At 37.5% G+C, this 24,878-nt stretch overlaps 1 protein-coding gene across 6 annotated transcripts in view; it reads right to left on the reverse strand.

The window, feature by feature from the left end:
* Positions 1-24,878, reverse strand: part of KLHL2 (kelch like family member 2) — a 115,067-nt gene that overhangs the window by 79,230 nt on the left and 10,959 nt on the right. For 5 of the 6 annotated variants that reach the window (XM_060147828.1, XM_060147831.1, XM_060147830.1 and 2 more), the window contains 2 exons: positions 24,050-24,175; positions 9,483-9,589 (listed from right to left, as the gene is read on the reverse strand). In XM_060147828.1, coding sequence (XP_060003811.1) covers positions 9,483-9,589; positions 24,050-24,175 — 233 coding nt within the window. Of the gene's footprint in view, positions 1-9,482; positions 9,590-24,049; positions 24,176-24,878 lie in introns of those variants that run through there. The other variant, XM_060147833.1, reaches the window with a different exon arrangement.

Raw genomic sequence — 24,878 nt, forward strand, 5'->3', positions numbered from 1 at the left:
CCCAGCATTATTCTTAATAGCCAAAAATTGGAAACAACATAAATGTCCATCAGCTGGTAAATGAATAGTCAAAATGTGCCATTTTCATACAATGGAATCTACTTAGCAATAAAAAGGAACAGACAGATGATACATACTATGACATGGATGAACCTCAAAATTATTATGTGGGAACAAAAATGTTCTAAAGTTGATTTATGGTGATGGAAGTACTACTCAGTAAATTTACTAAAACTCACTGAACACTACAACATAAAATATGCCTCAATAAAGTTGTAAAAAAAAATCACAATTGAGGTACTCACTTCACATTTTATATGTGTCAGAAATTAACACAGAATCCCTATTTTGTATCTACTTTAGCACCTAGCAATCTAAGATTTGACCAAGTATTCTCAGGCAGAAACAGGCTGAACTGCAAGGACCCACCCACCAGTTAACTGAGATACATACTTAGGAATACTTATAGAATCAAGACATCTTCAGGGCCTCATTCCCATCATTAAGCAAAACTCACTTATTCAGAAATTGCATGTTCGCTGAAACATGAAGAGGTGAGAACCATTAGGCAAAAAAAAAAAGAAAAAGAGAGAAAAGAAAGAAAAGAGGGAAGCTGAAATATAGTTCAGATTCTTAAGTAAACAGAGAAGAAAAATAGAGACATAATGAGATCTCCCATCTCCAGCATCCACGTCTCTGGATGTCGAAGGCTCAGGGAGTCTGCAGACTCTAAGTATCATCTTTTGAAGGGAAAGGAAACTAACCCTGATCTTGTAATTGTAAGTTAATCACTACATTTTGTAACTGGAAAATAAAACATTTATCAAAAAGAGTCTGTGTGTAAGACGTTTTCAATCTTATATTCTTACAATATAAAGACATTTAGGAATTGAGGGTAAAAAATAATAATGATAATCATGATAATTACTGCCAACATTAATTGAACATTTCCTATGTGCCAAATAAAGGGCTAACATACATGATCTCACTTAATCTTTATAAGAATCCTAGGAAGTAAATATTATCATCCCCATTTTCCAGAAGAGGAAACTGAAGCCCAGATTGATGAAGTGATTAATGATCCCAAAGATCCAGCAACTCTGACAAGGAAGTGGCAATAACAGTGTCACCTGAAGGAAGGTCACTTACAGGGGCAGCACTTTACTAGTGAATTCCTAAATTAGGCCAATGCAGATCAAATACTCCTTTTGCAAACTAGAGATTCTGTTTAGAAAAGACTCCAGGAGTAATAAATAAGATGTAAACCAAAAGACTGAAGTGAATCCACGACATAAAAATTTGACTAATCCCATTTCAACTTTTCGAATCAGCCTCAGCTGAAGGCACCCTCCCCAAATCACTTGCCCAACTTGGCTCATGGCCCCTCTACTATCTTTCCTAAATCCTTGATTATTTAATTCAGTTCAGAACAGCCAGTATGTAATAGGCTGAAGAGTGAGGTGCCTCCAGACTGCTCTCTACTCCCAAACACTAAGCCCATTCTCTCCACATTGCTTTTTGCACTTTTCTTCATCTGTGAAAACCTTTACATTCATTATGTTTCAAGAAATGTCAGATCCCCTTCTCTCAATGCTGCCCATCACAGTCCTCACCATCTGTATTACTCCTTTGCACACACAGATCTTCCATAAACTATTACGTATTTAAAGTGTGCACATCTCATTTCCCCAGTGATATAATAAACTAGTGGGGCAGGAAGTATGCTATTTTTTTTTTTTTTTTTTTTGGCGGTACACGGGCCTCTCACTGCTGTGGCCTCTCCCGCTGCGGAGCACAGGCTCCGGAGGTGCAGGCCCAGCGGCCATGGCCCACAGGCCCAGCTGCTCCATGGCACGTGGGACCCTCCCGGACTGGGTCACGCTAATATTGTTTTGTATTCCTTGAATTATCTAGCAAAATGTTAGGCCCAGGATATATTTAAGTTTCTAAAGTATGAATAGATTTGTGTTTGTGCTTTTTTTCTATAACTGTATATGTATTTACAAGTATTTATTTGTCCTACCAATAAACTAAGATTATAAGCTCATTGTTGGAACAGATAATAACTTCATATCCTTGTACAGTACTGTATGCTTAAATTTTGTTTTTTTAAGAATGAGGTTAAGGGAGGGTGTGGCCAGGTGGCAGAGTAGGAAGACCTGGAGCTCACCAGCTCCTACAGGCACACCAAATTACAACAACTCACAGAGCAACTATAAATGAGAATGACCTGAAGACTAGCCGAGATTTCCCACAACTAAAGACATAGAAAAGGAACCACAATGAGAAGGATAGAAGGGGCAATGACATGACCTAGTCAAGACCCACTCACCCAGGTCAGCAACCCACAAACAAGATGATAATCACAATTACAGAGATTCTCCCCAAAGAGCAAGGGTTCTGAGCCCCACATTGGGCTCCCCAGTCCAGGAATCCTATACCGAGAAGACAAGCTCCCAGAACATCCGGCTTTGAAGGCCAGAAGGGCTTGGCTACATGAGAGCAAGAGGGCTGTAGGAAACAGAGACTCACCTGTTAAGGGTGTGTGCAAAACCTCATATACTCTGAGACCCAGAACAGAGGCAGTAGTTTGAAAGGAGCCTGGGTCAGACCTATCTTCTGATCTCAGAGAGCCTCCCAGAGAGGCAAGAGCTCACCCTGGGGTCACTGATGCTGGTGGCAGCCATTGTGGGGAGCTCGTTCTACCACAAGGACACTGGTGCTAGCAAGTGCCATTTTGGGGTCCACCCTATAGACTATCAGTGCCAGGGGCTTACCTGCCCACCAGTGGGCTGGCAGCAGCTGTATGCCCCAACCAGACCATGCAGACAGCCACATGTGAAGCCTACCCCACCCTGCCTGACCACAGCCACTGTGCAAGGCACAGTCTGGCAGCCAACCAGGCCAGGGGCCAGCCCTGCCTACCAGACCACCCACAGTACTCTTCCCACCACAACAGAAGGGGTCACACAGCCCACACAGGGGGTACCCCTAGAGCATACAGCTCTGAACAGGAGGGGAGTGAGCTGCTGGGCCCCACAGGATGTCAACTGCATAAGGCCACCTCTCCAAGATCCAGAAACTTAACCAACCTACCTGATACATAGAAATAAATACAGAAAATTGGGCAAAATGATGAGAGAGCAAAATATGTTCTAAACAAAGGAACAAGAGAAAACCTCAGAAAAAGAACTAAATGAAATGGAGAAAAGCAATCTACTTGATAAAGAATTCTAGGTAATGAACATTAAGATGCTCCACAAACTTGGCAGAAGAATTGGATGAACACAGTGAGAATTTTAACTGATAAGTAGTTAGAAAATACAAAGACACCCCAAACAGACCCGAAGATAAAATAACCAGAAAAAAAAAAAAAAAAAACCCTAGAATTAATGAACAGTATATTAGATGATACAGAGAAGTGGAATAGCAATCTGGAAGACAGACTAGTGGAAATCACCCAAGATGAACAGGAAAAAAAAGAATTTGAAAAAATGAGGGTAGTTTAAGAGACCTCTGGGACAACATCAAGTGTACTAACATTCACATTATAGGGGTACCAGAAGAAGAGAGAAAAGGGCAGAGAACTTAACTTGAAGAAATAGCAGGTGAAAACTTCCTTAACCTAGGGAAGGAAACAGACATCCAGGTAGAGGAAGTACAGAGTCCCAAACAAGAAGAATTGAAAGAGGTCCACAGACCACAACACATTATAATTAAAATGGCAAAAATTAAGGATAAAGAGAAAATCTTAAAAGCAGCAAGAGAATGCCCACAGACTGTCAACTGACTTTTCAGCAGAAACTTAACAGGCCAGGAGGACGGCCATGATATATTTCAAGTGATGAAAGGATAAAATGTACACCACAAATGCTCTATCTGCAAGACTCTCATTCAGATTTGAAGGACAGAGAAAGAGCTTTGCAGACGAGCAAAAGCTTAAAAAGTTCAGCACCACTAAACCAGCTTTACAAGTAACGTTCAAGGAATCTCTCTAAGTGAAAAAGAAAAGACCACAACTAGAAACATGAAAATTAGGAAAGGAAAATTCTCACTGGTAAAGGCAAACATATAGTAAAAGTCGTAGATCAACAACTTATAAAGATAGAAGGAAGGTTAAAAGTCAAAAGTAGTAAAATCATCTATATCCACAATAAATAATTAAGGAATACACAAAACGAAAAGATGTAAAACATGACATCAAAAACATTAAATATGAGGAGGTGGAAGTAAAAATACAGGGTTGTTACAATGCATTAGAACTGAAGAGATCCTCAAAGTAATCACGTATATAGATACACATAGTTGTTATATATGAACCTTATGGTAATAAACCAAAAACCTTTAATAGATGTATACACACACACAAAGAAAAAGGAGAAAAAGAAAGGAGTCCAAACATAACACTAAAGAGAGTCATCAAGTCACAAGAGAGTAGAGCAAAAGAAAAAATGAACAAAAGAGAACCAAAAAAATGACCAGAAAACAATTAACAAAATGGCAATAAGTACATACTTGTCAATAATTACTTTAAATGTAAATGAACAAACTGCTCTGATCAAAAGACAGAGTGGCTGAATGGATTAAAAAACAAGACCCATCTATATGCTACCTATAGGAGACTCACTTCCGATCTAAAGACACACACAGACTAAAAATGAAGGGATGGAAAAAATATTCCACATAAATGCAAATGAAAAAGAAAGCTGGGGTAGCAAATGTACATCAGACAAGACAGACTTTATTTTTTTTTAATTTTATTTCAGTTTACTTTTTTATACAGCTGGTTCTTATTAGTTATCTATTTTATACATATTAGTGTATATATGTCAATCCCAATCTCCCAATTCATCCCACCACCACCCCCACCCCCGCTTTCCCCCCTTGGTGTCCATATGTTGTTCTCTACATCTGTGTCTCTATAGACAAGACAGACTTTAAAACAAAGATGTTATTGAGAGACAAAGAAGGACATTACCATTTAATGATCAAGGAATCAATCCAAGAAGCAGATACAACAACTGTAAATGTATATGCACCCAACATAGGAGCACCTAAATACATTAAGCAAATACTGGTAAACATAAAGGGAGAAACTGACAGTAATACAATAATAGTAGGGGACTTTAACACCCCATTTACATCTATGGACAAATCATCCAGAAAAAAAAATCAATATGGAAACATGGCATTAAATGACACATTAGACTAGACAGATTTCATAAATATTGATATATATAGAACATTTCAACCTAAAGCAGCAGAATACACATACTTTTCAAGTGCATATGGAACACTCTTCAGGACAGATCACATGCCACAAACTGAATCTGAATAAATTTAAGATAACTGAAATCATATCAATGGTATGAGCAGAGAAATCAACTACAAGAAAAAAAATGAAAAAACACAAACACATGAAGTCTAAACAATATGCTACTGAACAACCAATGGGTCACTGAAGAAATTAAAAGGAAATTAAAAAAAAATCTGGAGACAAATGAAAAAGAAACACAATCCAAACACAACAACACAACAATCCAAAATCTATGGAACACAGCAAAAGCTGTTCTAAGAGGAAAGTTTACAGCCATACAAGCATACCTCAGGAAACAAGAAAAATCTCAAAACAATCTAAACTTATGCCTGAAGGAACCAGAAAAAGAAGAATAAACAAAACCTAAAGTTAGTAGAAGGAAAGAAATAATAAACATCAGTGCAGAAATAAATGAAATAAAGACTAAAAAAACAGAAAAGATCGATGAAAGAGCTGGTTCTTTGAAAAGATACACAAAATTAATAAACCTTTAGCCAGACTCATAAGAAAAAGAGAAGGCCCAATAAATAATCCAGAAATGAAAGAGAAATTACAGATTAAACCACAGAAATACACAGGATCATTAGAGATTACTTCGAACAATTATACGTCAACAAAATGAACAATTTACAATAGATACATTCCTAGGAACATACGATCTCCCAAGGCTGAATCAGGAAGAAACAGAAAATATGAACAGACCGGTTACCAGTAATGAAATTGAATCAGTAATTTAGAAAACTACCAACAAACAAAAGTCCAGGACCAGTAGGTGAATTCTACCAAACATTTAAAGAGTTAACACCTATTCTTCTCAAACTATTCCAAAAAATTGAAGATGAAGGAACACTCTGGAACACATTCTATAAGGCCAGCATCACCCTAGCAAAAAACAGGCAAAAACACCACAAAAAAGTAGAATTACAGGCCAATATCATTGATGAGCACAGATGCAAACATTCTCAAAATATTAGCAAACTGAATTCAACAATACATCAAAAGAATTATATACCATATCAAGTGGAATTTATCCTAGGGATGCAAGGATGGTTCAATATCCACAAATCAATCAATGCGATACACCACATTAACAAACTGAAGAATAAAAATGATACGATCATATCAATAGATGCAGAAAAAGCCACTGATAAAATTCAACATCCATTTATAATAAAAACTCTCTAGAAAGCAGGCATAGAGGGGACCTACCTCAATATAATAAAGGCCATATATGACAAGCCCACAGTTAACATCATATTCAATGATGAAAAGCTGAGAGCATTTCCTCTAAGATCAGGAACAAAACAAGGATGTCCACTCTCACCACTTTTATTCAACATAGTTTTGGAAGTCCTGGCCACAGCAATCAGAGAAGAAACATAAATAAAAGGAATCCAAATTGGAAAGGAAGAAGTAAAACTGTCACTGTCTACAGAGGACATGATACCATATATAGAAAATCCTAATGACGTTACCAAAACTATCAGAATTAATAAATGAATTCAGTAAAGATCCAGGATAAAAATGTAATACAGAAATCTGTTGTGTTTCTATACACTAATAACAAACTATCAGAAAGAGAAATTAAACAATCTCATTAACAATTTCATCAAAGAGAATAAAATACCTAGGAATAAATATAACCAAAGAGGCAAAAAACTTGTACTTTGAAAGCTATAAGACACTGATGAAAGAAATTGAAGACGACACAAACAAATGGAAAGATATACTGTGCTCATGGGTTGGAAGAATTAATATTGTTAAAATGACCATAAACCCTAAGGTAATCTACAGATTCAGTGCAATTCCTATCAAAATACCCATGACATTTTTCACAGAACTAGAACAAATAATTCTAAAATTTGTATGTAAACACAAAAGACCCCAAATAGCCAAAGCAATCTTGGGATAGGAGAACAAAGCTAGAGGTATCATGCTCCCTGATTTCAAATTATACTACAAAGCTACAGTAATCAAAACAGGCTGGTACTGGCACACACAAAAAAGATACATAGATCAATGTAACAGAATAGAGAGTAGAGAAATAAATCCAAACTTATATGGTCAATTAATCTCCAACAAAGGAGGCAATGGGGAACAGACAGTCTCTTCGATAAACAATGCTGGGAAAAGTGGACACCTACATGCAAAAGAATCAAACTGGACTACTTTCTAGTACCATGCACAAAAATAAACTCAAAATGGATTAAAAACTTAAATGTAAGACCTAAAACCATAAAAGTCCTAGAAGAAAACATAGGCAGCATGGTCTTAGCAATATTTTTTGAATCTTTCTCCTCAGGCAAGGGCAAAAAAGCAAAAATGAACAAATGGTACTACATAAACTAAAAAGGTTTGGGGGCTTCCCTGGTAGCGCAGCGGTTGAGAGTCCACCTGCCGATGCAGGGGACACGGGTTCGTGCCCCGGTCCGGGAAGATCCCACATGCCGCGGAGCGGCTGGGCCCGTGAGCCATGGTCGCTGCGTCTGTGCGTCCGGAGCCTGTGCTCCACAACGGGAGAGGCCACAACAGTGAGAGGCCCGCGTACCACAAAAAAAAAAAGTTTTTGCACAGCAAAGGAAACTATCAACAAAGGCAGCCTACCAAATGGAAGGAGGTATTTGCAAATGAACTACCCAATAAGGAGTTTCTATCCAAAATATACAAAGAACTCATACAACTCAACAACAACAAAAAAATTGAAAAATGGGAGGAGTACTTGTATACACATTTTTCCAAAGAAGACATACAGATGGCCAACAGACATGTGAAAAGGTAGTCAGCATCACTAATCACCAGAGAAATGCAAATCAAAACCAGAATGAGATACTACCTCATACCTGTCAGAATGGCTATTTTCAAGAAGATAATAAATAACAAATATTGGCAAGGATGTAAAGAAAAGGAAGCCCTTGTGTACTGTTTGTGGGATTTTAAACTGGTACAACCACTATGGAAAACAGTATGGAGGTTCCTCAAAAAATTAAAAATAGAACTACCATATGATCCAGAAATTCCACTTCTGAAGAAAACATAAACAGTAATTGGAAAGATATGTGCACCCCTATGTTCACCACAGCATTATTTACAATAGCCAACAAATGCAAGCAACCTGTGTCCATTGACAGATAAATGGATAAAGAAGATGTGGTATATATATATATATACAATGGATAGGCTTAAAAAAGAATGAAATCTTGCCATTTGCAACAACATGGATGGACCTAGAGGGTATCATGCTAAGTGAAATAAGTGAGACAGAGAATACAAATATCAAATGATTTCATATGTGAAATAAAAACATAAATAAATAAAATAAAATGAAAACAGACTCAACAGATACAGAGAACAAACGGTTCACAGAGGGGAGTATGGTGGGGGTGAGGTCGGGTGGGAGAATTAGGTGAAGTTAAGTGATACAAACCTCCAGTTATAACGTAAATAAGCCATGGGGATGTAATATACAACAGCATAAGGACAATAATATTATAGTAACTTTGTATGGTGACAGATGGTTAAAGGACTTATCGTGGTGATCATTTCATAAAGCACGCAAATGTCAAACCATTATATAGTGTTCCTGAAACATAATATTGTACATCAACTATATTTTTAAAGGCTTCCAGTGTGGCAGGCACAAATTGCTTTTTTGCCAGAAATATTAAAATCATTTTATGTATTTTTACAGTTGCCTAAGTATCCACTCTATTTTCTTATATTTCTGAATCAAAAGGCATTAAATAAACATCTCTTTGTTCACTATAAACACTGGATGAGGCAAATGTGAAAATCATTTGAAGAAATGTGAAACAGTAAAAGCAATTTACTTTTGTCAAAATAAGAAAGTGCCAAAGGCTGTTATAAATGGCAAGAAGGCAAACTTAGCCAATATATGCAAATATAAATGTAAAGGGGGGAAACTGAGCATAAAATTGTATTTGTATGTAACATATACATGTATGTAATGGACACATGTATGTACACAACACCATCACAAGAATGAAAAACAAAGATGAGGAGTTATTTAAAACAAAGCAAGAGCATTTTCTTCTATTACAATGCTTAACTTCATAACAATAAAATGTTAATAAGGAAAGAAAATATGGAAAGAAAAGCCCAGATCTGTATACATTTTATAAACATCCATAACTAAAACATTTCATACCTGTAAACATGGCATGAAAGTAAGGACTACAGGCGGCCAGCACCACTCTGTGAGCAGAGATTTCCATGTCTTCAGCCACAATCGTGACATCACACAGCAAATTCTGACTGTTAACAAAACAGGGAGAGAATAATTTTAATAACAAGAGTAAGTGTATTGAACACCCTATGCAAAAATTTTATAGTAAAAGTCCAATTTTCTGAAGTTAAAACTAACTAAAAATTTCCATCCTTAAAAACAGGATACCCAAACATGAAGAACATAGAAAACAGTCATGACATAGGCCAACATGCCTTGGCCCTCACTCAGAATCTTGCCTTTGTTTAATAGAGAAATCTTTCCAAACTTGATTACTGATTTCTCAACCTAATATAAATTACTGGCAGCAAACCATTAATGGGGTGTCAAATGGGAGGCTGTTTGCATTAAGAACTGCATCAGCAGAAGTGGCAGATGGTGGTATGACACAAAGATAAAGACAAAATAAAACACATGGAGAAAACTAAATTGGGTCAAAGTATCAAAACTATACAGACACAGAAAATGTCCTGGGTCATCAAGCAAAGGTAAAATTACATTCAACTACACCTGCTGCTTGAAAGGTGTTTGAGCATTTGAAGTCTAACTTAATCAGAACATTTTCCCAATGCAAAATATCTCATTCTTCAAGGTCAGAAAATATTATCACACATAAAATTAAATGTAATTTTAATGCTGTGCCCTGTAAGTTGAAGCACAGGTCACGATGCCATATGAGACATCAGGCAGGTCACGTGTTAGACTCAAGAGGTGGCCATCACTCAGCTGTAGTTCCTCCAGATCAGTGTGGAAAACTGACAAAGTCTACAGTCTGCTCTGCGCAGATAAAATCATTCTGCAATTCTATGAATTCCATGGGTTCACAAGTTAAGCAGGGGGAAGTCAGTGGTGTCTTCAGGAAGGTGTTATACAGGAGCTCCACCCGCATGTATTACTTCACTTAGACCCTACCAAAACCTTATGGGATCCATGTTATTGTGATTTTTACCCTTAAAATGTATAGCTGGGGAAACCAAGGAAAAGATGAATAAGAAGCCTGAAGTCACCACTAGTGGCAATGCCCGGATTCAAATCTATGGAGTCTGGCTCACAAAACCATCTAAAGCTCTGTGGTTTTAAGACTTGTTACAGCTTGAATAAAACAGGGAATATAAAGAAAGAAACAACACCCAATTATTATTTGACATACTGTATACTAGAAGCTATTTTTTAAAGTTCTATATATAGTGTATAAAAGAGCCGGTTTTAGTGGGTTTTTAGCACTACCACTACAAGAATAGTTAGAAAAAATCAAATTCAACAAAGTCCTGCAAGATTATCTCTGCCATTAAGGAGACTAGCAGAAAGGACTGACAATGCAAGGATTACAGGACAAAGTGGAAAGCGCCAGAGTGAAGATGCTAGGGGAACAGGGGAGCATCTAAATCAGACTAGGGGTCAGAAAAGGTGTCCTGCAGCTACTGCCCTTAGCCGAGTTCTAAACACAAGTAAGTGTTAGCTGGATGGAGAAGGACAAGAGAACCCCACACAGAGAGAACAGCAGATGCTGCTGGACAGAGACATGAAGCAGCAAAGCACAACGGGGTGTGTGGCACAAGAAGCATGGGCAAGAAGGAGAAGAGGGATGCTGGGGTCAGCAGGGCCATCCAGGTTTCCTACGGTGACCAGGTCATCTGGACACAGCTCAAATGTGAGTCAAGTGCATCTTTATGTCTATTTTCCTTTTGTCAATAATCCTTCCTAGTGCTCTGGTTTCAAGATGGAACATAAGTGGAATTACACTTGAATGCCTCCAAATCACATAATTGATTACATTCAACTTCAATTATAATTACTCATTGATCCAAACCTTCTAGCATAACACCCGCTAGCTATCACATAATTATCTTGGCCTTCCTGATTAGCTGATGTTAGTTAACTAATAGAGTAAAAACACTGCCAAACCAGTATGCAGCCACACCCTGGGTTAGGTCACGTGGAGCCTAATGCCACATTATAGATCAAGGACATGCTTAGTTTTAGTGTTCAATTTTTTATCTTTCTGTCTCTAGCAATAACATGTTTTTAAAACAGCACTCACATACTAGAGAGATTTGACCAACCTTCTTATCATTCAGCCAGTGTGTGTGTCTGTTGACTCTGGCCCTTACCTCTTCATTCCAAGTGTGCATGCTCACAAGAAGTTGAGTGACTTTAGGTGAGGAGGGCTACAAATAAAATCCGGCAATAAAAGTAACAGAAACTTGTTTTAGCAGCCCATACCCAAAGTCTACATGGTGAGTTTATATTCCTATTATGTGAAATCTAATGAGGGAATGGACTATAGAAGGAAAAGTCTTTCAGAATAATGGTATAAAGTTGCTACTTAGCAAAATCTGAATTTATTCACTCATTCATCAAATATCTAAAGTGCGTACTGGGCACCAAGGGCTATATCAGTTTACCACAGTAAACAAGACAATGTCCATGATAGCAAGGAGTTAACAGTGGAGCTGGGGAAAGAGACAAGGTGACAGGTACTTACAAAATGAATTGATAGCTATTAGGGCAAGTGTGGGGTGTCTGAGTACACAGGAGATAGGTCAAGCCCAAACATACTGGAAAGCTTTGGAAAGAAAACTGCTTCTAAGCTCAAGTCTGGAGAATAACAGGAGTTACACAGGCCTTATGTAAAACTCAAATGACACAGAAAAAAAGATAGGCACTCATCTCCCAAGTGAAACATCATGAAAATCGGTCCTTCTCAAGAAAAAAATTGCTTTGAAAATGAACCATACCCAAATACATCTAGACACGCTTTGGTTTTCTGAAATCAAAGGAATGGATTCCTAAGACTAGAAAACCCTGTCACTGCTGTATATACAGAAGCCTCCCTTAATCATGGTGGATACATTCCAAGACCTCCAGTGGATCCCTAAAACCACAGACAGTACCGAAACCTACATGTACCATGTTATTTCCTACACATACATACCCATGATAAAGTTCAATTTATAAATTAGGCACAGTAAGAGATTAACAGTAACTAGTAATAAAATATAACAATGATAACTATACTGTAATAAAAGTTATGTGAATGTAACCTCTCTCTCGAAATATCTTACTAAACAAATTTAATGCCTTCTCTATCTTAACTAAGCAATTATCATGCCCTGTGGCTGTAACTTTCATAGTTTGAGGTGCAAAAGCAAAACTAGCATAAATTTCTTTTTCCTTTTTCACTATTTCACAGATAGAAGATTCCTTCTTACCACAGATCTTTAGCAACCTCAGCATATGATTTTTTTTCTTTTCTTACTAAGTCAAGAACATTCACTCCTTTCACTTAAAGGAAGTACTTTACAGCATATCTTTGGCACATCTGAATTGCCAGCATCACTTCTCCTGTGCTTTGGGGCCATTATGAGTTAAAATAATGGTCACTTGGACACAAGCACTGTGATACTGCAACAGTCAACCTGATAACCAAGAGGGCTAACGGCCGGGACACACTGGACAGAGGGATGATTCATGTCCCAAGCAGAATGGAGCAGGACAGTGAGATTTCATCACACTACTCAGAACAGTGCTCAATTTAAAACTTATGAATTGTTTATTTCTGGAATTTTCCATTTAATATTTTCAGAGTGTGGTTGACTACAGTAACTAAAACCTTGGATAAGGGGGGACTAATGTGTATCTTCTTAAAGTAAAATGTGCCATTAGGCTCTGAGATATCTAAAATAATTGGTAGTTTCACGATACAAGAATTTACTTTCTACTGGAAGTGGGGGTGGTGGAGAGATTACATCGATAGCATCTGTCCACCTTTCTTCCTCAGGTGCCAGGCTGTGTGAGATCTGGAGGCACCTCCTGCCACATGGAGCAGAATCAGAATAACCGCCGAGGTGCTACGCTGCTGAGATGAGCTTTAGCCAGACTCCACAGAGCAAACACAAGCCACAGCCTCGGAATGTGCCCAAAGGCATCTTTGGAGCAGCATCAGTGTTAGGATAAAGAAACAAGAGCAAGACAGAAAAAGAAGTTAGGCAAGAGGTCAGAAGCCAAGAAAGTTAAAAGCTAGTGAGGAAGCACAGGATGAGCCAGATGCGGAGCTGCTGATCAGCTACTTCATCAGGTTCTGGCTGCTCAGAAAGTAGGGAGGTGTGGAATGAAAGCAAGCTGTTTTAAAGGTGAAAGGCTTCCTGATCACTGACTTAAATCAGTTATATTTAACCAAACCTCCAAAAATTTACAGACAAGAGAGATGCACTAGCTAAAATGTCAATAATCTTGAAGAGCAACACAACTCCATAACAGGTGTCACCACCATCACCTTCTTCATCTTAAAACAATGATGGTTTGAATTTGAATTTCTGTGGCAGTGAAGCACAGGGAAAACCTAGCTGTTGGGCTTACTAAGGTTCACCACCACAATTAGAGCCCTGAAAAACAGCACAGCCCCTTCAACAGATTTGCACCTGCTGAGATTTTCTAACAGGAAGCAGGAAAGGATGACAGTCAACTTGGAAACTCGTAAGAAAACCTACTACAGTCAGTGATTTAGAAACTGCCTTAAACTAGAAAAGGATCTCAGAATAGAGAATCTCACATAGAATCAAGAGAACAGAATGACAGGGAAAAGTGACAAAACCAAGCCACAGGAAGATGTGGGGGGGAAGCACATTACTGAGTATTTGTCGAGAAGGGAAGTTAACAACTCCAGATTTGAGGACTTTTAAGAATACTTGGTCACAGTTGAGAGGAGGCGAAAAGAATAATTAGAAATAAAGTGAAAGAAGATATGAGTGACAGGGAAAAGATGATGGGGAGGAGGCAAAATGGAGAGATGAGGATTTCAGAGAGGGGAAACAGAAATGGCAGGAGTGACTTTCTGAACATGTGTGATAAAAGCTCGACTACATGTAGAAAATGGAGAATATGTACAAAGAAAACTTCCTTATTAAAAGTTACTTTTTAAAAAAACTTGGTGAAACAAAACATGAGCTAGATGCTCTTAGCTATAATAATTTAAAAGAAAAACAGCCAAGGTAGCATCTTCCGATTTTCTGACTTAGGAGGGGATGCTGAAGGCAAACCCTGAGGCAGCACAGTACCCCACACCAGGAAAGAGAAGACAAAACAGAAGCAAATTCATTCACTACCATCCATTCTTCACATCTTTGAAATGTTTAATGGTTTTATCCATGCTCAACAAACACCACCTAATAAGAAATCTATCACAAGTACTTAAGATACACTGTAGAAGATTACCAGTTAAATTGAGAACATTAGCTTCAAAATGTCTCTTAAACTTTCTTAAATAAACAAGTTTGCTTGATTTAGGGACCCTTCCCAACTTCTCTGTCCTTCAAGGAATGTTTTATATTCTATTTTAGTACAATATAAAAACAAAAGAAACTGACAACGTTTTACTACAGAAATATATATACATAGTGATAAAAAAAATTCACACCCTGTGTAATTTCCTAAATCTCTTTCAAAAACAGTAATATAAAGCTATGAAAAGGTAGTCTCGCTTCAGTTTGTTGTTTAATTCACTTGCTACCTAAGCAACAAAGTACAAACAACCAAAGAAGAGCCACAAACTCAAAGTTTGCATAGATGCACAACAGATATAATCCTAGTAATGATCTGGGTCCACAATGGCTAAAAGTCCTGGGGGAAAAATACAATAAGCATTCCCTTAAGAGAGGGATCCAGGATCTTCTGTTTAAATTATCTTCTGGAATGTAAGAAATGCTATTGTAACTGAACAACTAAATGTTTATGGCTTCTGTGTGATATATAGGCAAACATTCAAACTGCTTCATAAGACTTATCCTTGCTAAAAAGTTTCAACTCCTAAATGCAACTTAAGGATCAATATTAGCTTTCTTCTAAACAAATAATAGGTTGGCCCCCCAGTAATGCTCATTGGAACTTTTAAAACTCAAGTCCAGTCTTATCCCATATCCTAGAAAACAGACTTTTTTTTTAAATTTATTTTAAACAAAAAACATTAAATCTGACAGCTCCTTTTTGGGTCATCTCAAAAAGCTCACGGTGTAATGTCCTCAAGCAAATGTGTGTCCGGGGTACAGCCTGCTTCTCTGTCTGCTCCACAGGCCCAATACAGTGTGTTGCATAGAGTAAGCACTTTGTAAAGGTCTATTGCTTTGATTTTGAAAATGTCAGTGTGTTAGTGCTTTGAAAAACTCCTCCTCCTGCCAAGCCATACCTAGGAAATGTACAGAGCTGAATTCCCCACCAGAGATGTGTTGCTGTACAAGATTCGCCTTTCACTATGCTGCCAGGCTGTTTCTCGACATCATTAGTCTTATGATGCTACACCCTTTCTCAAAAACCTTCACTGATTCCCACTGTCCTTGGAATTAAATCCCAATGAATCACATTGTTTAAGCCTGCCATAATTCTGACTTTTTCCACAGACTCCCCAGCATGAACTCTTCTTGATTCACTTTACCAAACAGGTTACATTTAGCCCATCCCTAACTTGTGCAATTATCCAGATCAGGAACTGCCTTTCCTCTCCAGTCCTTTTTATGAATCCTACTGCATCCCTATCAGGCCCAACCGAAACCACCTCTATGACTTTCTCTTGTGAGAATCCTTTTCAGGACCCACATTTTGCACACGATATTCCACCACCTCATCCTCTTCTCTACATCTCCTGCACAATCAGGTCACTCGAAAGGCAGGGGCCACGTCAGACACTGGCTCTGGCTCCCACACAGCCTCTGGGCGTGCTAGCTGACTTCAAAGGAGAATCAGGTACTTACAAATACTTGCTGACTACACTGTTTAGAAGTGACCACAGGGTTTTTAAAACCAATAATTGCAAGTTATTCAAACTCGTATTGGACTGGGTCATAGAGCTATATCTGGGCCTCCTGTCTGAAAGAAATGAAAAACTAGTTTAAAGAAAATGTAACATTCCATTTTTATAAATTTAAATTATAATTCTTAAGTTAAACTTAAGTTATAATTCTATAACTTGGGGCTTCCCTGGCAGCACAGTGGTTAAGAATCTGCCTGCCAATGCAGGGGAAATGGGTTTGAGCCCTGGTCTGGGAAGATCCCACAAGCTGAGGAACAACTAAGCCCGTGCGCCACAACTACTGAGCCTGCACTCTAAAGCCCGCAAGCCACAACTACTGAAGCCCACGGGCCACAACATTGAAGCCTGCACGCCTAGAGCCCGTGCTCTGTAACAAGAGAAGCCACCGCAATGAGAAGCCCGCTCACTGCAACGAAGAGTAGCCCCCGCTCGCCACAACTAGAGAAAGCCCGTGCGCAGCAACGAAGACCCAACGCAGCCAAAAATAAATAAATAAATAAATAAAATTTATATTAAAAAAAATTCTATAACTTAAACTTTACAAAACTCCTGCCCTCCTATTCCCATAACCATACCTTACACCAAGTATAATTGAAAGAAAAGTGACTTTTACTTCTAAAATTTCTCTTTCATTAGCCAAAGGTTAATAACAACACTCTCTAGGGTACAGCTGATATTCTACCTATTAGAGGTGACAGCCCAAGAGCAGAATGGAGAGAACAAGGAAGTTCTCCCTTCCCAGAAGTCAGGAAACCACTCTCAGCTACCTATTTCTGGCAGCAGGAAGTTGACACAATGACAGGAAATAACAAAAGATTTTCAGCTGTACAAGGAGTAGGTTTCTTCAGAGATTTTGTTTGTTTGTTTGTTTGTTTGTTTTAAGAATTACTGGGACTTGTCTGGTGGTGCAGTGGTTAGGAATCTGCCTGCCAATGCAGGAGACATGGGTTCAATCCCTGGTCCGGGAAGATTCCACATGCCACGGAGCAACTGAGCCCATGTGCCAAAACTACCGAGCTTGCGCTCTAGAACCCGCAAGCCACAACTACGGAGCCCACACTCCTAGAGCCCGTGCTCCGCAACAAGAGAAGCCACTGCAATGAGAAGCCCACGCACTGCAACAAAGAGCAGCCCCCACTAACCGCAATGAGAGAAAAGCCTGCGCACAACAACGAAGACCCAACACAGCCAAAAATAAATAAATAAATTTATTTTTAAAAAAACAGAATTACAGGGCTTCCCTGGTGGCGCAGTGGTTGAGAGTCCGCCTGCCGATGCAGGGGACACGGGTTCGTGCCCCAGTCCGGGAAGATCCCACATGCTGCGGAGCGGCTGGGCCCGTGAGCCATGGCCGCTGAGCCTGCGCATCCGGAGCCTGTGCTCCACAACGGGAGAGGCCACAACAGTGAGAGGCCCACGTACCGCAAAAAAAAAAAAAACAGAATTACATAAAATTGGCAATAAAGGGTAAGAGAAAAGGGAATGACATTAAAAAACAAAAGTGCTGATGAGCCTCAAAGAGAGTTCATTTTTTAAAACACTAGCAGTCGTTGACTTCATTAAAACAATCCTTGTTGTGGATGTGGCAGCCAAGACTCAGCTATTCAAAGGTCATTCTTCATTCTGAAAATCAACATCAACTATTAGCCTGGTTACATGCTAGCTACTGAAATGGTGCAACACAAAGATCAAAAACATACTGTTCCACAGCCATACAGTTCACCCCCAAAATGGTACAAACAGCTGAATGACGGCTACAGCTAAGTAATCCCAGGATGAGACAAGGTGCACCACATGCAGGGAAGCAGGAAAAAACCTCACAGGCCAAAAGAACGTCAGAGCAGCAATGAACCTTAGACTGCATTCCATCCACTCCCCTCATTTTATAATTAAGTCTCAAAAAAGTATAACAACTGGCCCAAGGCCAAAGAGTTTGTCCAAAAACTAGGGTCATTCACCTCAGGAAGGAGAGCTAGGTGTGGCCCTCCCTGTAGTTTACTGACTGAGACCTTCATCAACAGGGGCCCACTCACACATCAGTGGAAGGTCTGGCTACCAGCCCCATGGGAGTGGGGGGAAAAGTAACATGAATAGACCTATTAAAAGTAAGTCTTTCTAGATTTTTCAAAGAAAAAGAAAATGTCTCAAAATAACCAGACTATTTTTCTTACTTTTCCTTCAGTATCACTTAATAACGACTGCATTTTACATTCTAATAACTACTTTTGCAACGAGATTAACTGAAACAGCATGGGCAGACCTGCTGGATTATCCCAGCTATATTTTCTCCCCAAAACTAAATGAAAACCTACTTACTGAAACTGATGTCAGAGCAGTACTAGGAAACAAATCTAATATCCATTATTTAGTTTAATTTTCTCTTATCTCTCTCTCTCCAATCCACTCTCCACCCAGCAGCCATTGTGTTCTTTTCAAAATACAAATCTGATCTGATCATGTCACATCCCTGCTTAAAACTCTCCAATGGCTTCTCCCACGGCAACTCCTGATAAAGACCAAAATGCAGAAGGCTCTAAGAATGCTGGCCCTCACCTACTCACTCAGCCTCCTCTCTTGCCATGGCCCCCAGCCATCTGCACTCCAGCTACCCCTCAGCTCCTCCAGGAGGCTAGCTCACTCCCACCACAAGACTTGGACACTGCCATTCCCTATGCCTGACTTCATTTCCTTACTTCTCTTTTCCTTTCGATCTCAGCACAATTATTCTTATCTTCTCAGGGAAGCTTTCCCTGACCACTGTTATCTAACTTCATAGCCCTCCCTGTAGCAGTTACTGCCATTAAAATTTACAGTAAATTATTTGTGTGATTCTTTGATTAATGCCTGTTTCCTGCAGTCAATCATAAGCCCCATGAGGGTAGCAGCCATGTCTGTTTTGCTTACCATTGTATCTCCAGCACCCAGCAGATGAATATTTACTGAATCTTTAATTAAAGAAGAAATAAACAAATGATGGAACAAAAAAAAGGATGAGCTTTCAGGAAGATATAGCATAGAGAGATTAAAGGAAAGTTTAAGTCACTCCCTTCTTAGCCCTAGCTTTTAAATATATGTACTTTCACAAAGGGAATGATGGGAAAATATATGTTTTTCACAAAATGCTAAGAAAATAAAACCAAGCCTGTTAATACACACATTAGTCTTTTAATTAAAAAAAAGCTACTCGTTTTTCAATCAACTTTTAAAGTCACTCTTTCACTGCAGTGACTCTTAACATATTTGAGAATTACTTAGCAATGGGCAGGTCACTACTCCCCCAAATTACTAACACTACCACCACCACCACCAAAGAGAGATTTACATTTTTCTCTGTCTAAAAGTTTTCTTATATTTCATGCAAATGGAAATGAAAAGAAAGCAGGAGTAGAAATACTCATATCAGACAAAGCAGACTTTAAAACAAAGTCTATAACAAAAGACAAAGAAGGACATTATACATAAAGAGATCAATACAAGAAGAGGATGTAACACTCATTAACATATATGCACCTAATACAGGAGCACCTAGATATATAAAGCAAATATTAACAGACATAAAGGGAGATGTTGACAATAATACAATAATAGGAGGGGACATTAACACCCCACTGACATCAATGGACAGATCATCCAGACAAAAATCAATAAGGAAACAGTGTCTTAAATACCACATTGGACCAGTTGGACTTAAAAGATATCTACAAGACAAGACATTCCATCCAAAACAGCAGAATGTACTTTCTTTTCAAGTATACATGGAATGTTCTCCAGGATAGATCACATGCTAAGCCACAGACAAGTCTCAACAAATTTGAGAGGACACAAATTATATCAAGCATTTTTTCCAACCACAACAGTGTGAAACAAGAAATCAAATACAAAAAGAAGAATGCGAAAAGCACAAACACATGTAGACTAAACATGCTACTAAAAAAACCAATGGGTCAATAAAGAAATCAAACAGAAAATCAGAAAATACCTCAAGACAAATGAAAATGAAAACACAACTTTCCAAAATCTATGGAATGCAGCAAAAGCAGTTTTAAGAGGGAAGTTTATAGTGATACAGGCCTTCCTCAAGAAAAAAGAAAAATCTCAAACAACCTAATCAACATCTAAAGGAATTAAAAAAAAAAAGAACAAAGCCCAAAGTCATCAGAAGGGAGGAAATAATAAAGATCAAAGGGAAAATAAGTAAAACAGAGACTAAACAAACCAAAAAAAAAGCAAACAAAAAACAATGAAACCAAGAGCTTTTTTAAAAGATAAACAAAATTGATAAAACTTTCAGCCAGGCTCACCAGCAAGAAGAGAGGACTCAAATAAAATAAAAACTGAAAGAGGAGAAATAACAACCTATACCACAGAGATTCAAAAAAATCATAAGAGAATACTACAAACAGTTATATGCTAACAAATTAGACAACCTAGTAGAAACAGACAAATTTCCAGAAACATACAAACTGTCAAGACTGAATCAAGAAAAATCAGACAATTTGAGCAGACCAATCACTAGTAATGAAATTAAATCTGTAATAAAAAAAACCTCTCAGCAAACAAAAGTCCAGGACAGGATGGCTTCACAGGGTAGTTCTACCAAACATATAAAGAAGAGCTAATACCTATCTTTCTCAAACTATTCCAAAAAATTAAAGAGGATTGAACACTCCCAAATTCATTCTACAAGGCCACCATTAATTACCCTGATACCAAAATCAGAAAAAGATATTACAAAAAAAGAAAATTACAGGCCAATATATCTGATGAATACAGATGCAAAAATCCTCAACAAAATATTACCAAGCCGAATTCAACAATATATAAATAGGATCACATACCACGATCAAGTGGAATTTATTTCAGGGATTCAAGGATGGTCCAACACCCATAAATCAATGTGATATACCACATTAACAAAAGGAAGGATAAAAATCACATTATCACCTCAAAAAAAGTATTCAACAAAATTCAACATCCATTCATGATAAAAACTCTCACCAAAGTGGGTACAGAGGAAACATATCTCAACATAATTAAGGCCATTTATGATAAACCGTTAGCAAACATAATACTTAACGATTAATGCTGAAAGCTTTTCTTCTAAAATCGGGAACAAGACAAGGATGCTCACTCTTGCCACTTCTATTTAACATAGTATTGGAAGTCCTAGCCACAGCAATCAGAAAAGAAAGAGAAATAAAAGGAATCTAAATTGGAAGGGAAGAAGTAAAACTGTTACTACTTGCAGATGACATGATACTATATATAGAAAACCCTAACAGTCTCCACCAATAAAATATTAAACAAATGAATTTAGTAAATTTGCAGGAGACAAAATTAATATATGGAAGTCTGTTGCTTTTTTATATACTAATAATGAACTATCAGAGAAAGTAAGAAAACAATCTCATTCAAAATCCACCAAAAAAAATAAAATACCTAAGAATAAACTTAACCAAGGAGGTGAAAGACCTACACTCTGAAAATATAAAATATTGATGAAGGAAAAGAAGATGATATAAAGAAATGAAAAGATAGCCCATGTACATAGATTAGAAGAATTAATATTGTTAAAATGTCCACACTACTCAAAGCAATCTATAAATTTAATGCAATCCCTATCAAAATACTCATGACATTTTTCACAGAACTAGAACAAATACTCCTAAAATTTATATGGAACCACAAAAGACACTGCACAGCCAAAGCAGTCTTGAGAAAAAAAGAACAAAGCTGGAGGTATCACACTCCCTGACTAAAAAGTACCATAATCAAGGCAGCATGGTATTGGCACAAAAACAGAAACATAGATCAGTGGAACAGAATAAAGAATTGCCCATCTATGGTCAATTAATGTACAACAAAGGAGGCAGGAATATACAATGGAGAAAAGACAGTCTCTTCAACAAGTGGTGCTGGGAAAACTGAACAGCTACATGTTAAGAATGAAAGTAGAACATTTTCTCAAACCATATACAACAATAAACTCAAAATGGATTAAAGACCTAAATAGAAACCTGAAACCATAAAGCACCTAGAAAAAAAACATAGGCAGAACACTCTTTGACACAAATCATAGCAATATTTTTTTTGTCTGTCTCCTAAGGCAAAACAAACAAAAGCAAAAATAAACAAATGGGATCTAATTATACTTAAAAGCTTTTGCATAGCAAAGGAAATCATTGACAAAATGATAAGACAACCTACTAAATGGGAGAAAATATTTGCAAATGATACGCCTGATAAGCTGTTAATATCCAAAATACACAAACAGTTCATACAATTCAATATCAAAAACACAATCTGATTAAAAAATGGGCAGAAGACCTGAATAGACATTTTCCAAAGAAGACATACAAATGGCCAGACACATGAAAAGATGCTCAACATCTGTAATTTTCATAGAAAAGCAAATCAAAACCACAATGAGATATCACCTCACACCTGTCAGAATGGCTATCATCAGAAAACCTACAAATAACAAATGTTGACAAAGATGTGGAGAAAAGGAAACACTCTTACACTGTTGGTGGGAATATAATTTGGTACAGCCACTACAGAAAACATTATGGAGGTTTCTCAAAAAACTGAAAATAGAACTACCAGCAATTCTAATCCTGGGTATACATCTGAAGAAAATGAAAACACTAATTCGAAAAGATACACGCATCTGAATGTACAGAGCAGCATTATTTACAATAGCCAAGATGCAGAAGCAACCTAAGTGTCCATCAACAGTTGAATGAATAAAGAAGATGTGGTATATACACACAATGGAATACTACTCAGCCATAAAAAAGAATGAGATTCTGCCATTGGCAACAACATGGATGGGTCTAGAGGGTATTATGCTAAATGAAATAAGTCAGAGAAAGAAAAATATTCTATGTTATAACTCATATGTGGAATCTAAAAAAGAAAACAAACTAGTGAATATAGCAAAACAGAAACAGACTCACAGGTGGTTACCAGTGGGGAGAAGAATGGGAGAGGCAGGATGGGGGTAGTGGATTTGACTGAGAGGTACAAACTACCATGTATAAAATGGATAGGCCACAAGGATATATACACATTATTTTGTGGTGACTTTAAGTGGAGTATAATCTATAAAAATGTTGAGTCTCTATGTTGTACACCTGGAACTAATATGATGTTATAAATTAACTATTCAATAAAAAAAATTTTAATAAAAGTTTTCATATGCTTTGCAAGGATAAGTTAGAAACCCTAGACCAGCCAGTCCAATAGAAATATAATGTAAGTCAGAATTCTCTAGTAATCCCATTTAAAAATAAAAACAAGTGAAATTAATTTAATAGAATTAAGTAAAATTCTATTTAACCCAAAATATCCAATATTAGAATTGATATCATTTCAAAATGCATTATTTTTAAAACTTATTAATAAATATTTTACTTTTTTTTTGGTTGTTAGTCTTGAAAATCCATTATTTTCCACTTACAGAGCACCTCAATTCAGACTAGCCACATGTGGCTAGTGGCTACCATATTGGACAGTGCAGCCTTATACCATTCACACTTCTGATAAATTTTTTGCTTTCTTCCTTCCTTTAAAAAACTTGCAGAAAAAGCTTTAAATGTTCTCTGTATCAAACAAAGCAAAAATGAGGGGTGGGGAATATATTCACTTTATAGTGAAAAATAAAGGTATGTTAATGTAATAATACCTTCTTAATTCATTCATGACTTTAAAAGCTTTCTTCATATGCCAAGGATTCACTGTCACCGGGCAGTGTTTTTCGGTATTATCATCTTTTGAATCGAGAGGCTTCTGATGACCCTGCTTTGTGCATCTGTACATAAAAGAAAATAACAAAACACAGAAAAAGATCTTATTAAAGATAGCTTAGTTCAGACTTATCAGGCTACAAGAGATACAATGAATGCCCTTCTCCCCCACTCATTTAGAGGAAGTCTCACAGTATTTTTCAACCCAAGACTAAAACACAGTTCAGAACACTTTCTGATGGTCACTGTGGTTTTAACAAAAAAGTAGATAATTACCTCCCTGGTTTCAAAGCTCTCTCAAAGATGGGCACAGAAAATTCAGTAAACATGGTTTAGCAGATACCTTCAGAAGAAATGCTGAGAAATGATTTTCTCTGTTGGAAATTAACCTGCTTTTACATTCTGCAGTGGGCCTATTTACAAACCAAGACAGGAACTGGGTCGTATTTTACACACACTTCAGAAGCTTAGAATCTGATTTGAATTTTGTTTTCTACCTGCAAGGTTATTCACCCCATATACTTTGGACCTACTTTAACTGTTTACTGAGTATTAACTTTAAGGCAGACACTGTACTAAATTTTCTTTCATTGTTTAATCCTCACAACAACTCTGTGAGCTAATTACTATTATTATCCCCATATAAAGATAAAGAGATTGAGGCAGAAAACAATCTGGGTAAATGGTAGAGCTGATAAGAGTGCAGCGAGTCTGACCCTCAAGGCCATTCTTTTCACTAATGTTCAATACCATTTCCTACATTAAGCA

The sequence above is a fragment of the Lagenorhynchus albirostris genome, chromosome 4 (assembly GCF_949774975.1).
Source record: "Lagenorhynchus albirostris chromosome 4, mLagAlb1.1, whole genome shotgun sequence".
NCBI classification, from domain to species: domain Eukaryota; kingdom Metazoa; phylum Chordata; class Mammalia; order Artiodactyla; family Delphinidae; genus Lagenorhynchus; species Lagenorhynchus albirostris.